The sequence below is a fragment of the Carassius auratus genome, chromosome 3 (genome assembly GCF_003368295.1).
Source record: "Carassius auratus strain Wakin chromosome 3, ASM336829v1, whole genome shotgun sequence".
Classification (NCBI taxonomy): domain Eukaryota; kingdom Metazoa; phylum Chordata; class Actinopteri; order Cypriniformes; family Cyprinidae; genus Carassius; species Carassius auratus.
In genome coordinates this window covers 591,101-607,092 of record NC_039245.1, presented here as the reverse complement: position 1 = coordinate 607,092, position 15,992 = coordinate 591,101, and the positions used below count along the sequence as shown (strand labels likewise).

Genomic DNA, 15,992 nt, shown 5'->3' with positions numbered 1-15,992 from the left:
CACATAGTACTTTCAATGGCTTCAAAATAGTACCTTCAAAATTTTACAGTAGCTTTGTACAAACACATGATGGCAGTGTTGAGTTTGGTTTAACTCAAGCATACAGCTGCATCAGGTGAGTTGAGACCACACCGAGTCTCCGACAGCTGTCACTTTTCATTGATTGTTGTAATTCTGCTGCAAATCTCAGTCACTCTCAACATTTCTGAGAGAAAACACCTAAGGTAAAATAACTAGTAAAGATAAAACAAGCTATTTGCCAACATTTAGGTATTATTATAATAGAACAGGTTGTTTTTAAAGAGTGAGGAAAAGTAAAGAGTTGCGACATTGTACTACTTAAGGCTTGAGTGACAGTTCTCCAACAGTCCATCGCTCAAGGTTAAACAGCCTCCACGTGGCTCATCTGTTTAATTATGTGACTTATGTGGCTTCAGGCTGGGGATGATGGGAGAGTGGCCTGCATGGCTGGGCTGCTGATGGACTGAAGTCAGCTCTGGTTAGTGCCAAGCGCCAGCTCCGTGCCCATCCGCATTCAGATTCCCCATTACTCTAAGGCAGTGTCAGAAGCACATGTGATTGATGAGCTGTCAGGGGAAAGCCGTCGACTGGAACGCCTCATCCTCTTCCTCATTAAACACTCCCAAGAGTACAGCTCCTCTTCTTCACGCACATACAAACAAACCACTCATGGAGAGAGATCCTAATTTAGCCCGAGCTGCGAGCCGCCTCTGTGCAGTTGTGAGGGCCAGTGAAGGCTTCAAACAGCTGATTGTTGCACAAAGATCTGGGGGTGTGCATCTCCCCTGCCTCTGATTTTTTTTGTGCTCACAAAAGAGAGGGATCAAGAGGCGCAAAAGAGCAAGAGGAGAGGAAGAAGACAGAGGGATGGATGTGGAACAAGGCTGGAGAGAGGCAGGGGAGGGGAGGGAAGAGGAAGGGAGAGAAAGAGAGAGATAGATGTAGCCAATGCGCAGCACTGCATCGTGAAAGAGCGAGAGGAGAGAGAGAGAGACGAAGGGAGGGAGAGGGAGCAGAGGAGTGCGAGTCAGGCACTGGCAGTCGCTCTCCCGCTGAAGAATAACGTGTTTTGTGCATCGCTGTGATGCTGTCGGATCCCTGAAGCTGGTACATGTGAGCTGGTTTTGAGAATCTTGTGTACACGTGCATCGCATGTCCCTTGGCTGGAGGTAGAGGGAGGAGGAGGGTGTATCAGGTTCGTGTCCATTCCTGCACGCTGCATCTGGACCCCGGCGCCAGGGAGTGTGGGGGGGCACTAGGGCCAGGCGGCCAGCCGGGGGACGACATGAGCGTTCCGCTCCTGAAAATTGGCGCGGTGCTCAGCACCATGGCCATGGTCACCAACTGGATGTCCCAGACGCTGCCCTCGCTGGTGGGGCTTAATGGAACCACCATCTCCCGCGCAGGAACCTCGGAAAGAATCGTCAGTGTGCGTAACCCTTCACTTTTCTACTTCTCCTGTCTGTTTATCTGTCAGTGTGTCTGTTTGCTCATCCGAATAAGCCAATAAGTCAGGACCTTTTGTGTTAAAGAGTAGTTACACTCCTCTGTGGTTACAATCCTCAGAGATTTGCTAGACAGGCTTTTAGGGGGACTTTCCAGGGCAAGAGGCAGGTAAATTGAATACGTGTCTGACTTTGGGGTTGTAACCACTCCTCTGTGGTTACAATCCTCAGAGATTTGCTAGACATGCTTTTAGGGGGATTTTCAGGGTGAAAGGCAGGTAAATTGAATGCATGTCTGGCTTGGGGGGGTTGGTTACAGTGGAACTGATGGCTGGTGTGGGTGAGGGATTCTCAGTGGGAGATGATAGACGAGGAAGTTATACCCAGTGAGATTCATGACTCCTGTGAGGATGTCCTCACTTGGCAGGGGGAGAGGAGTTAAATACCTAATGACTGATGTTCAGGTCAAATAGAGACAGGGAGGTATGTCTCCATGAGGCAATGTCTTGAAGCAATATATATATATATATTTTTTTTTATGTGATATGTGCGCTTTGTCTCTGTCCATAACAGAATTAAGTGCCTTGTGGGAGAGAGGCCTGGCCTTTGGCACTGTCAAAGCTGTCACATTTAAAGAGAAGAAAAAAATAAGACTCTAGAGCATTGGTCTTAAACTCAATTACTGGAGGGCCACAGCTCTGCGCAGTTTTGCTCCAACCCTAATCAAACACACCTGATCCAGCTAATCAAGGTCTTTAGGGTTACTAGAAACTTCCAAGTAGGTGTGATTTGGAGCTGGTTGGAACTAAACTCTGCAGAGCTGTGGCCCTCCAGTAATTGAGTTTGAGACCACTGCTCTAGATTAATGGTGTCAAACTCAATTCCTGGAGCTCCAAATCCCTGCAGAGTTTAGTATCAACCATAATTAAACACACCTGATCCAACTAATCAAGTACTTCAGGCTTATTTGAAAACTACATGGTATGTGTGTTGGAGCAGGGCTAGAACAAAACTCTGCAGGGCCACGGTCTTCCAGGAATTGAGTTTGACACCCCTGCTCTAGAGCTAAGCACTTTCTTATATCTTGAAAGGTTAAGTAAGCACTGGCTGAAATTTAAACCTTCACAATTCTGCCAGAATGCACGTAATTATCTTGTATGTGTGAGTGTGTATGCTTTTGTTTTCCAAATGTTGGGTATTGAAAAATGGGACCAGGTGTGAGTAGGTGGAAGAGGATGGATTGAGAGTGAGATCTCTGATCCCTTTAACGTTTTCTGGATCATTAATGTTGAGAGACCGCATGGGGTATCTGCTGGGTAATATCGGAGCATCTGCCCCACAATAAAAGCTTTACCCGGCGTAGCTTATGGCCAGGGATGACACTCCATCTGGATGAGAGAGGAGACGCTGCAGGGGTCGTTTGGGTCGGTCAGGATGCCTACTCTGATTTCCATCTGTCTTGGAAGAGGAGTCTGCAGAAACGGTCTATCACAGCTTTGTTTAACACGTTCACACTCGCTTTCTAAGACTGTTACTACTCACCACAAGCTAAAAGCTTTAGGGTTGGAGGCTCTTTTTCTGTAGAGCTGTTTAATATGTGGAATTCTACAGTCAACACCAACACTGCTTCATATCAAGCGAGATTATTCATCTAGTCATGTGCTCGTGTGCACCCACTGATCACGCCATAAGATGAATGTATATTTAAACTGAATCAGAATAACAGAATGAGGTTTTTACTTAACTGCAATTCTGTGAAATGGTCTTTCACCCTGTTCTATCTATCATTCTACTTTCAATACAAAATTTCAATGGTTTAAAAAAAAAAAAAAAAAAAAAAAACATTCCGACTTTGCTCTGTAAAGCCAAGCAAAACAGAGCAACAGTCATGTGAACTTAAGGAATTTCAATTCATTTGAATGTACACTTGCTTACAATCAAATTTGAACTGCAATTCTGCATCCTATTTGCTACTTCGATTTAAATTTAATAGCAATTTAAGAACTGAATTGGCATTTAAAAGGCGTTCTCAGTTCAGTGCTGAATGTCAGACGAATCTAAAGCTCAGTTGGTGCATGCTCCAGAAATTTGATAATGCCTATATCAAATATCTGCAAAGTGGAAACTACTGGAAAATGAGCCAAAATTGTTCAGGACATTTATTTATTAAGCTAAAGTGGCACCCAATGAAGCTCCACTATCGGTAGTTATCATTACCCAAAACACATTAGCATTTGTGAACCTCCTCCGTACTGTATCTCAATTCAAGCAGTCACTTTAAAACATTGCCTCACTTCACCTCAAGAAAGGGGAAATTAGCATACGTAAAAAAAATAAAATAAAAAAAAAATCTTCCCCAATCTTCCCTGAAGCGAAGGCCTTTTTTTATAGATTTGAGGCATTACACAGATGTTACTCTCATGCCGGGGACTAATTTATTCTCTGTGATAAGTGTGAACCTATCCAAAATGATCAGGCTTTGTAAAGGCTCAAAATCTAATCTCAAAAGCAGCTTGCTCTCAGTCAGAAAGAGAGATGCATCTGTCTGTTCTTGAGATAAGTTGATGATCATGTGAAATGAGCTGGAGAATTGAGGTGTGGTCCGTGAAGCAGAGTGACTGACTTGTAACAGGCTGCAGGGATATCTTTCTTCTCTTCAATTCAACTTGTCTTCCATGCTGCCATGATGATCTTGGACCCACATGACTGTCCAGGCTACCGCCATGTCACTGCTACACATTAAGTGTGCCGTATTCCATCAGCTCTAAGCATCAATCACACCGCGCTTCACTTGCTCTTTTCTGCCCTTCTCAGCTCAGCTGTTAAGTCTTGTGAACTGTTCACGTGTAAAGATCATCACTCAAAAATGTTGAAACGTGACGAGTAAAATGTTTTGAGATAGCTAATCAACAAATTACTTATAATTTAAGTTACACTTCACTTATAAGGGCGGAAAAACCTCATGTAAGTATAAAACATAAACATATAAGACAGCAAGTATACAGGAATGTCTAAATACTGCAATGATTGCTGAGTAAAGATTTTATTATATGTTTGTGTAGGCGAATGTGTGTGGCGAATACCACTGGTTCAGGGTTCGATTATGAGAAATAAATGAGAGGCGAGTGAGAATCCGTAGGACAATCTGCAACAAATGTGTAATGAACAAACACTTAACAAAGCCATGATATCACCTGCTGTTTCATTTTCATTGGCCCAAAATATTAAATGACTGTCATAGAAACCAATATGCATACTGTAAATAAGAACCAGAAACAGCAATCTGCTAAAACTTTTTTTTTTTCATTGGAGCAGCTCAGATCTGTCTGTTAGGAAATCACCAAAACAGAGCTCTGCTCAGCTGTTGCTGCCCACCAGGGATCTCTAAATGAGAAAGTGAGGTTGAATCACTGTGGCTGTTGTCACCACCACACACACCAACAGATGACAACATTGAGATTTACAGCCTTCAAGGGACACCACATCAGACTCACCTTAGTCTTCAGGTTTATTTACTATTTGGGCTGATACAAAAGGTCAAAGTGTTGCTGTTTAGCCTTGTTAGCCTATGTTGGTAGATGCTTTAACACCATCTAACTGTGAAAAGCATGTTTCTCCATTTGCGGTCAATCAAAATTAGCTGTATTTTATTTCTTTATATTTACAAGCACATCTATTGGTTTCAATAAAGTCTGTTTGGTCAGTGCACAGTTTTGTTTTGGAGCACTCTTAAAAGAATATAATGGACCTTAGCATATCAGCTAGTGAATATTTTGGGACTGTTTGTTATTGTGGTGAATCAACCAATCAGAGCTGTCTTGACATAATTTTGATTATCATGTGAGGTGTTTGGCTTAAAAACTTGCGTGATCCAATAAGCTAATATGGGGGTCCAGCAACCGCCATTCGGTTGAACGTAAATGCTAATGTCTAATAGCTTTATCAATGTAATATCAACCTCATGGTGCTGCTTAACAGGAAACTACTCTTGGGCCTCGTTTCACAGACAGGGCTTGGACTAAACAAGGATTCAGCCATAGTTCAATAATTTTATAACCGTGCCTTCGAAAAATCATTACTATGGTGCATCTTGAGGCAAAACAAGGGCACTGGCATATTTTAAGTTCAATCAGTGTGAGTTGCTCTCAGCTGAAACATCTCAAACTTACATTTTAGTCTCCTACTAGGCTGAAGCCTTGTCTGTGAAACCGGGGGTTGGTGTCTTTGACGACAAGATGAAGAACTCTTGAGCAACCTTCACATAAATATTAATATTACTGTAGTTAAGAAACTGTAAATCATATTGATGCAAGACCCATGCCAGTCCCTTGACTGGCACCTTTGAAGAAGCAGGAGCTTATCAGGAGTTGAAGCTCTTCCAGAATTTCAGTCACATTATCAATAGCATGCTCCGAATTGCAAGCTGAAACCATTATTTTCAGAGGCAAAAGCAGGGCAATCTGTAGGAAATTGAGCATCTAAATGTGCTCAGAGGGCAAACAGAGTAATATCTCGTTCCCCAGTTTTCTGCTGCTCTATTTTTGTGTCTTAGAACAGTATCTTCAATTCCAGTTTTTCGCATACCACCGCTCTGCATATTTTGCATGTCTCTCTTATTTAACACACTTGATTCGGATAACCAGCAGGTTAGAAGAGAGCTCCATGAACTGTGTTCCAATTGACAGGGGCCCCACACAGTGTTCATTGCTCCTACTCCCTGAGCACAGGTAATCCGTTGAGGTTTTCTTCACTTCGGAACATTCATTCATGGATTTGCACAACACCACGGTCTGCAGCATCTCTACACACAGACAAAACTTACTAGAGAAGTGTGACGTAATATATCTCTGTAGATAAAAACAATTTAAATTTTAAATTCACGTCTTGTACACTTTGATGCCCTTTGAATGGAACATAAATGCTTCCTTCGAACTGGAATCATGGCAGAAAATCCCATGATGTCCACTTCGCAGGTCACTTACAGTCTAATAGAAGAAATGTCTGAAGTGATAAGAGTTACAGTACATGCAAAATGTGCAGAGCAATGGTACATGAAAACTGGAATTGGGAATCACTGTCTTTGAGCTTAGAGAGGGAAGACTGGGAACTCTGTATATGCAGGACATTCATGTTAATTTGCATCAGCATCCGTGTTTTACAAGGATTCTGGATATTTCAAGTTGTTCATGAGTGTTATTGAAGTATGTTACGATAGAAGCAGTGCTTGGAGCCGTGGTAGATGCTCACATCCATGTTTAGAGTGGAGACAGATGCCAGTGTTGGGATGCAGGGTAATATGTAATCACAAAGCTCCACTCCAAAGCCTTATGTTGATGAAAAACTGAGACAGAGAGAGAGAATGGTAAAAAAGGCTCAGAAAAACAAAAACACACTAAAGGACATCTAAAGAGAAAAATAAGGCAATTTTCTCTCTCCTTGTTACTTTGGAAACCCGGGTTCACAAGGCACCAATAAAGGTCTTTCTGTAGAAAACAACTCGTGGCCATCTCCCACACGCTTCTTATGAAAGTTGTAATAGACTTCCTGTCACTTTCAATGAAATGGAGCCTACAGATTTACGATCTCATTTATGCCCAGGCTACAATGCTGAGCTCAGAGATTGGTCTAATGAAAACCGCCCTAGGTTCAAACCCATAGACGTCTCGGGGGCCCAAGCGTGGCACTGTAATTGGTTAATCTTTTCCTTAATGTGTTAATAGTGGCCTCAAAGTGAAGGCCAGCTGGAGATCATGATCAGAAGTGGCGACGGGGAGGGCCTATTGATCATTCCATTTTCGCAATTGAACATTGATACCTGGGTAGCTTCTCCTCAGTAGGGAGTGTGTGGGATGTGTGTGATGGTTCCCAACTGAGCCGGGGCTGAATATCAGACTGCAGGATTGAGGCTGGTAAAGGTTGAGCAATCAGTGGGGCTCACAGTGAGGGCTGGGCACATAAAGGAGCTGGTGTCAGGCTTTGGCAGCGGTTCGGCTGAGTAAGAAACTGCCACTCTGAAATTATATCGCAGCATCTTCCCCCTCAGCAACTCTCTGCTTTCACACGGTGGGGGTGTTTCTTTCCCTCCCGCTCACACTAACACTTGCTGTGGCATCTTGTTATCTGTTGCCCTCACACCAGGTTCTAGCCTCCTTTGGTCTGTTGTTCTCCATCTCTCGGTGAAGCTATCGGTGTGCTTTATTTCCATACCTTTCACTGAACATTTTTGTGTTGGGAGTACAAAAGGAGGTTTTGGTTAAGTGAGCTTGGACCTGTGGGACATCAATTTAGGCTCTCAACTTGCCGATTATTCCTCTGTGATGCCCAGGACACCATTTAGCCATGATGTCATCCCTATAGAGTGAAATGTGCCAGATTGATTGCTGATTTCCCATCAGTCTTTGCTCTTAATGCTGCTCTTATCCTTGTAAAGGCTCGGAGCTCAAAACAAATTTAGGCTCTCACATAGTGTTCTGACCAGGTACAACAAAACAGCTTTCCAATGAAAAGAAATCTTTCTTTAAATTAAAAATGTCACAATGTGACAAATAGGGCCTCAACTAACGGTTACTTATTAATCGGTTATTTATTCATCGGTTATTTATTAATCTGTTGAATAATTTGATTAATTGATTAACCAGATGGAAACATCACAACCTTGTTACCATTTTTACATTCTAAATTGCCTACCATTCTAAAGCAGAAGTTTAAATCACTAAATTAAAAATGAATAAAATCGCAAACTCAGTGTTACCTAGTATGAGGAACACACTTATTCACTTATCTGAACATACAGTAGTAATTATATTCAATGAATAGTTCGTTACAGTGGTCCCTACTGCGACAACTCAGTAATAAAAATACAGTTGTGTCCCAGGATCACAAAAGCAGTCTTAAGTACCTGGGGTATATTTTCAGCAATAGCCAAAAAAAAAAAAAAAAAAAATCATTGTATGGGTCAAAATGATCGATTTTCTTTTATGCCATAATTCATTAGGATATTAAGTAAAGATCATCTTCCATTAAGATATTTTGTAAATTTCCTACCCTGAATATATAAAAACTTAATTTTTGATTAGTAATAAGCATTGCTAACAACTTCATCTGGACAATTTTAAGGCAATTTCTCAGTATTTAAATTTTTTTGCACCTTCTGATTCCAAATCTTCAAATAGTTGTATCTCGGCCAAATATCAGATCATAATAAACCATACATCGATGGAAAGCTTATTTATTCAGCTTTCAGATGATGCAGTAATCTCAATTTCGGAAAATATTTACACTTAAGACTGGTTTTGTGGTCCAGTGTCACAATTGTGATACAATGTAGGATTTTAAACATACATTGAATTTCTAATAAGAAATATTTAAGCACATATATATTTTTGTCAGAATTATTGTGTTACTTGTGCTCTACAGTATTTATGCAAAATGAAGTGTTTAATTTAAAGTTGGGCTGCTTTGTATTTCTACATTTTTCTCACAGCAGCTTGGTGTGTGTACTATTTTCAGTGTTTCCCAGATGAATTTTGTCCATAGAAATACAATATTTATTTATAAAGCTATATAGTGACAAGACTGATGGATGTTTTCCTTGCATATTACAGATACAATGAGTGAAAATTTGTAAATTGAAAACTTCCAAAATGATTAATTATAATTTACTACATAATTGCTTTCCACTCACTAATGTACAGTAAAGATTATATTTTATGGCATTAAATAAATAAATATGTATTGTATAATATTATGCATATTATCGATCTGTGTTTCCACTATGTTTCAAATTGAAATGCAACCTCCAGTGTCACAACCCAGAAACTCAATTCTGAGTTTCCCCACCCATAAATAGGATTTTGCACTGTCATTCATGTGCACGAAACTTAATTACGATATTTCAGACTACACTTGAAGAGCTGTCAGCCACATAATTGTCGTCAACCATGATTAATTTATTCAACTGCATCCAATAATAAAGGTGTAAGTAGGTCATGTGATTCCCCCTTGTGGCAGCCGAGTTAATGAAAAATAAACATAATTTATTAGGCTACAAATTTGACTGGAATTATCTCACATAAGTGTACTTGATTTTAAACGTTTTTCTAAACTACTATCGATTTTCTTCTGTAAAACTTTTTAAACAAGGACAAAAATGACCTTTAATATCCAGTGATGTGTAGAGGGATTTTAGACCAATGCGATTTCACGGCAGACAGGGCTTTACCCTGGTACAGAAACCAAGCGGCTGACAAAATGTCTTGCTCATCACTTACCATGACCACGGCAGGTTAAGACAACAACTAAAATGAACATAGAAGATGAACCATTTCTTGCTTTCTGCCTTATCGTGTCGCATCTGATTAGGATACGCAACATATAATCAGCAACTTCATTTACTCGCTTGTCTTCGGAAATGCCAGCAAACAGACTGCGCACTTCTGACAGAGTAATTTGATCGTTTGCAGGCTGTTAAATGCAAATGAGAAGTAAAAAAAAAAAAAACAGACTCACGCAGATAGACTCACTCTGCCGTTTACGGATGACAGCTCAACCATTACTAAATAAACCGTGGCTCATTTCATTTGACCTGTTTGTTCATAAATAACTATTCTGTAACATGCACTCACATGCAGTACATATGCTGGAAAGGATGGGAAGATCTGAAAAAGGAGAGATGCTACACACATCTGTGTGTGATTTGGAGTGTGTGTTTTTGTGTGTGCCCCCCCCCCCTCCCCCCCGTTCTCTACTCTGCCATTAGCAGTAGATGAGAGGAAATTACAGCAGAATGAATTGGTGGGTGGTAATGAGTCCAGGGGTGATTCTAATCAGTTCTTAAATTAAAACTCAACATTTATGCAACATTAATGAACAGAAAGCATGTTTATTTGAAAGCGCAGCTCCCCATTGGCCTTCTGGCTTATTTTTTTCCACCGTTCGGATGAGCACACATGCCGTGCCGACGTTTAACATGTGAGGTGCATGTACTGCACGGATGATTGATGCAACAGTTTTATCCGCTTGAGGGGCTGCGGGTGGCAGAATGGCGTGTAGATTGAGCCGGAGCTCGAAGCTAACCATATCTGATGTGATCCGATACTAAGCCACAAGTCTGTCAGGACAGGAATGAGACTGATGATTAAATTTTAGGGTGGTAATACACTCGTCCGAGAATTGAAGACTGCATTCTTTCAGGCCAAGGTGAGACACACTTGGGCTAGTCTCACATCGGCTACAAGTGGTCAATAGAGCGGATCGCCAGAGATCGGCATTTCAGAGACGAACTGGCAGACCTGTCCGTGTTCATCTCGGGGAGAAGGCTGGATTTCTGTATCAGCAGAAAAATCACTGCTAATGGAAGTGAGGACCCTGCAAGATTTGACTGAATGTCGGACAGGACAGGAAAACAGCACAGAGGCATAGAGGCCCTTTATGACAATATGTGGCATTCTAAAGGAAAAAAAAACATTACAACGGTTAGATAAACAGAAGGAACGAGGCTAATGACTTTGAACTAGATCAACCTTATCAAATCTGCGTGTGAATCTGAACCACTGAGAACCGTGTGTGTGCGTGTGTGTGTGTGTGTGTGTGTTGAGTGTTAGCACTTGTATGTGTGTCCGTCTCTCATGCCTTCAGGCTTTGCAAGCACCTTCACCGGAATGAGATGGGAGAATTTATGTGATGTAATCTACTGGCTGAAAAAAAAAAACCAGTTTGGTGTATTTTTAGACCTTTGAACTTTAATGTAATTTCCTTGTGTTTTTGTGTTTGGTTGTTTCTATTATTTTGTTTCTTTCAAGAGAGAGAAAGAGAGAGAGAGAGAAAGGGTGTTACTGAAAATAGGGAGCCCATGCTACCTAAATGAAAATGTGCTCAAGGGGAGAGACAGGGATGGAGAATAAATTGGAGAAACGGATACAGAGAGAGACATGTTCTCAAGCCAGAATTAATCAAAACAACAATACGTTTTTTGCCTGCATCTCCAGATTCAACAAACCGGTAAAATTGAAAAGACAAGCGCCATTAGATGGTTTAAATCAATTGTAGCTCCACAACAAATGAATATAGACCTTCAAATGGATAAAAAATTTGCACATTACTTGTCTAGCAAAGAATTTAAGTTGAAGGAAACACAACTGACAGTCAAAAAGCAGAAATCGAGAAGGCTTGATGTAATCAAGTTGTTTTTCAAGGGAGCACATGGAGACACTTCCATTAGAGACAATCAGAGGATGAAACGTGGCTTTGCTGTTTCACCAAAATGAAAATCACTTAAAAGTTATTTTTCTCAAACTAAATCTTTGTGATGCTTACAGAGAAACTCGTCAAATTATAAAATTGCACTATAGCATAAATGGCAGCAAAATATATGAATTATCAAGTAGATTTTTTTTTCTTCACATTTTCAAATATTCATGAAACATCAACATGTCATCATTCATAGAGCCATACATTGTTCTATCAAAATGAAAAAGAATGCAAGTCACTGTAGCCACAACAGCATGACTTTTTGTAAAGCTTGAAACAATGTGTATTGTGAAAAGAGATCCACAAATAGATTTGACTTGAATGAATAACATTGAATCTGATCTTTTGTATTTGTGAAACCTGTATTTTTTATTGCCTCTGCATCTAAATTTAAAAATCATTTTCTTTTTTTTTTCTTTTTTTTTAAATTACATTTCTCTGGCAGGCTAATAAATCATTATTGAGTTGAATTGCAGTAATTTGAATGAAATTGAGAGAGTGAGAGATTGCTCAGGGACGAACAGCGCTGAAGACACAGGAAAAAAGAGACAGATGAGAATGATAGGAAGGTGAGAAGAGGACAGACTGTGGAAGAAAAGGAGCGATGTGGAGGGAGTGAAAAAGTGAAGGAGACAGAGAGAGAAGAGAGAGTGACAGGGATTGGCAGGAGTGATGGAATGTGACAGTGAGCTCATGGGGCGTCTGCTGCTTTACTCTCCAATCACATAGCCTCTCTGTCCACTCGCTCGTTTAATCTGATCGGGGAAGTGTGGAGAGAGAGAGAGTGATGTGTGAGAATGAAAAACACAGAAGAGGGTGCGAGGGAATCAATAAGGAGACATTTTATCATCACTCCTTTTTCTTGTAAATGCTGTCTATCTTTAATGACATCATCAGTTGTTCTTTTCCAATCTGGCTTTATTCATTTTTTAGTCTTTAATGATAGCAAACAATAATAATGATAATGAAATTAGAGCTGCTTAACAATGGTTAAACAGTTAATCACCATTAAATATAATCATAATGATTAAATGTTTACTGTATTTTTTTATTGTTTGTTTTACATTTCATCAGATTTATTGCACTTTCACATAAGCACTAATCAAGAGAATGTCAACTTGCATGGTTTGCTCACAGATTTATTCACAGCAAACAGTTTAAACAACCATGTGAAAGAAAACAGACTGTATTGCACTTTTATTTGAGCAGAATATCTTAAAAATAAATAAAATGTCTGCCAGTGTTTTTAGTTCATCAGAGCTTTTCTCTAAAGTAGGGTGAGCATGGTTGCCAGGTTAGGAATATTTAGTAAACAGAAAATGTATAAATATATGCAGAAAATATATGCAGATCTCTGATTTGGGGTAAACTTTTGAAGTCTGGCAACCACAACCAAGAAAGTTTGTTGAGGCTTGTTACCAATGCAAGATAACATAAATGGGAAATTAAAATTAAAACAGCCAGCAGGCATATTGCAGATGATTTTGCTTAATAAATCAAGAGAGAAGCAGAATCACAATTGAACTGTGATTCATTGTGCAGCCCTCGTAAAACTTGAAAGCACCAGCTTCATGAACATTGCAAATTGTGCTCTCTGCAAGTTAAGCTTAATCAAAAGCATTTGTGTCAATGTTGATTACCACAGCCATTAATTTCCACTTGTCCTTCCTGGGCTAGAGTGAGGCACTTAATGCAAAATGGAAGTAAATGGGGTCAGTCAGCATAAAATCAAATATTCACGTTTCAATAATACAGCCACGGTAAAATGATTTTAGTATTAAAAAAAATGCTTTCTAATTGTGCATATCCAAATTTACAACTTTGTTGCCAAGCCAAAACCATAAACCCAACTGTAAAAATTATTTAAACAGCTTTACAGCTAAATTAATATGCATTTTTAAGAGAAGAGTTAAAGTGCCTTAATAAAAATATAATCCTCACATTTCTGTTTGGCACTTAAAATTGCCTCTTCCATTAAATACACCTCTGTTTGCTTTTTTTTTTTTAAAGAAAATAATGAATGGTTAATATTCAATATTATGCCACATGTTATGGATTGAGTTTAACTCTTTACTATTCCATGCAAAAGCAGAAAGCTTCGTGTGAGATTTAGTTCTATAGTATGGATAGAAACCATTATCATCTCAGTATAAAAACAGTAGAAGTCAATGGAAAGTCCCCACTATGATAAGCAAATGTGTGTGTGTGTGTGTGTGTGTGTGTGTGTGTGTGTGTGTGTGTGTGTGTGTGCATTTGAGCCTGTACATTGTTTCAAGGCATCCATCTCCTGACTCCACCCCCCATGAAAAAGCAGCTTTATCGATCCAAAGCAGCTCTATTTCCTCCGAGTGTCTAAGCTGATCAAAACGTCCTCCTCTCACAGATGCCACATTCTATTCCGCTCATGCATTTTGCTCTGTCTCTCTATGCATCTTTCACTATCTCTCTTTTTTTCATCTCTTTATCTCTTTCTCTATGTAGGCCCTGTATCCGAGCCCAGAGGAGGGCTGGCAGATCTACAGCTCGGCACAGGATGCAGATGGGAAATGTATCTGCACAGTTGTGGCTCCAGCACAGAACATGTGTAATCGAGACCCACGCAGCAGACAGCTCCGTCAGCTTATGGAGAAGGTGACATTCATTTGTTACATGCACAATAACCTAGTGACACGCGCTTGTTAAGAGCAAATCCTAGCTGAGTAATGATTTGTACATATTATGTAGTCATTAAACATGAATCCCAGACATTAGTTAATACTTTTTCCCATTAGAGAAAGTTTGTGAAAGTACACGATGCAAACAACCACCTAAAAGAGGACGCGTCCTAAATACTGCTGTGAAATTGGATTCATTCAGCTGAGGATGTTTTTATTTTTTTCCTAATCGTGTTCATTAGACTAAGACCAGGCAAAGAACAACTGAAAAAAGGTCCAAAGTTACCTCCTAAATTAGGAAATGGAACACACAATCCACAGGGCTTTACTAAAAGCTTCAGATTCACATTGAGACCTTGTTTAAAGGAGCAGAAAAATTAAAATTAAGTCTCTACAGTCGTTGCCAAAAGTATTGGCAGTGACATAAATTTTGTGTTTTGCAAAATTTGCTGCTAAAGCTGTTGTGGTGTCCCTTCACATTACTTCTACGCACTCTAAAAAATGCTGGGTTAAATATGGATTTTATAATATGGAAATATGGAAATATTGTTTTCAACCAACAGCTGGGTTAAATGTTTAACCCAGCCTTCTGGGCAGTGACCCAACCGCTATGTCAGAAGAACAACCCAATCACTGGGTTTGTCAATATTTTACTCAGCGCTGGGATCTATTCAACCCAACACTTTTTAGAGTTCAAGTATTGGCAGTGAGATAATCTAGAGGCAATGTGTATGAACACCACAACAGCTTAAACAGCAAATTTTGCAAAACACAAAATTTATGTCACTGCCAGTACATTTGGCCACGACATGTGAGTAAATGATAACAGAATGTCTTTCGAAGTCTGTGTCATGCATTTCTTTCATCTGTGGAACAAAAAAGGCTCTATTAAGCCCTATTAAATCCAACTGACCATTTACTGACCTTGTGTGGAGTAAAAGATAAAAGGTAAAGGGGAATTGGAAGCCCTGCTAAACTATATTAGGTTCAAATTATGCTGGCTAGTGGTGGTTTTGTGCTGGTCTGGTGGAATTCAGCTCTGGAAACTTGGCTGATGAAGCTGGCCAACCAGTTGCACGTAATATAATTCCATATGTAAGGTGAGGGAGAGAAATTGAAACATAAAAATAAATCAATGAGAGATGGTGTTTTGCTACAGAGAAATGTCTGGATATTGAGTCTTCTGATATGCACAGTTCAATCGATTGGCAGTTAAATGCAGAGTGTCGGCATAAATAGATTGTTGGACTCTCAGCCAGTTGACTGGCCCCCATTTCATCATTCCTCACCAAAGCCCTCAGTGGTTTCCAGCCTCATCTGTGAACAGCAGCCCATTAAGAACCACACGTCCCCATCAACATCACGCTCACTGAATCAGAGAGAGCTATCACACTACAATAGGAAGCAGCTGTTTGACTAACTAATGAGCACAGCTGATGGAGGCAGAGATGAAGAAAGAAGCAGAGAAATAGATGCTGATATTAAAACAGTTTGGAGAGGGAATCATGAGAAGGCAAATTTGGGACTCCAGACAGAATGATTTAATAAGGCACGTGACTCACAATCACGCCAATCTACCACAGTATAACTCAAATTCTGCCACAATCTCTACCTTAAAGGAATA

At 40.0% G+C, this 15,992-nt stretch overlaps 1 protein-coding gene across 2 annotated transcripts in view; it reads left to right on the top strand.

The window, feature by feature from the left end:
- Nucleotides 1-15,992, top strand: part of LOC113042461 (noelin-2-like) — a 55,216-nt gene that overhangs the window by 28,523 nt on the left and 10,701 nt on the right. The window contains exons 1-2 of one of the 2 annotated variants that reach the window (XM_026201340.1): nucleotides 937-1,450; nucleotides 14,196-14,345. In XM_026201340.1, the coding sequence (XP_026057125.1) occupies nucleotides 1,307-1,450; nucleotides 14,196-14,345 (294 nt within the window). In that variant the 5' untranslated portion in view covers nucleotides 937-1,306. Of the gene's footprint in view, nucleotides 1-936; nucleotides 1,451-14,195; nucleotides 14,346-15,992 lie in introns of those variants that run through there. The other variant, XM_026201347.1, reaches the window with a different exon arrangement.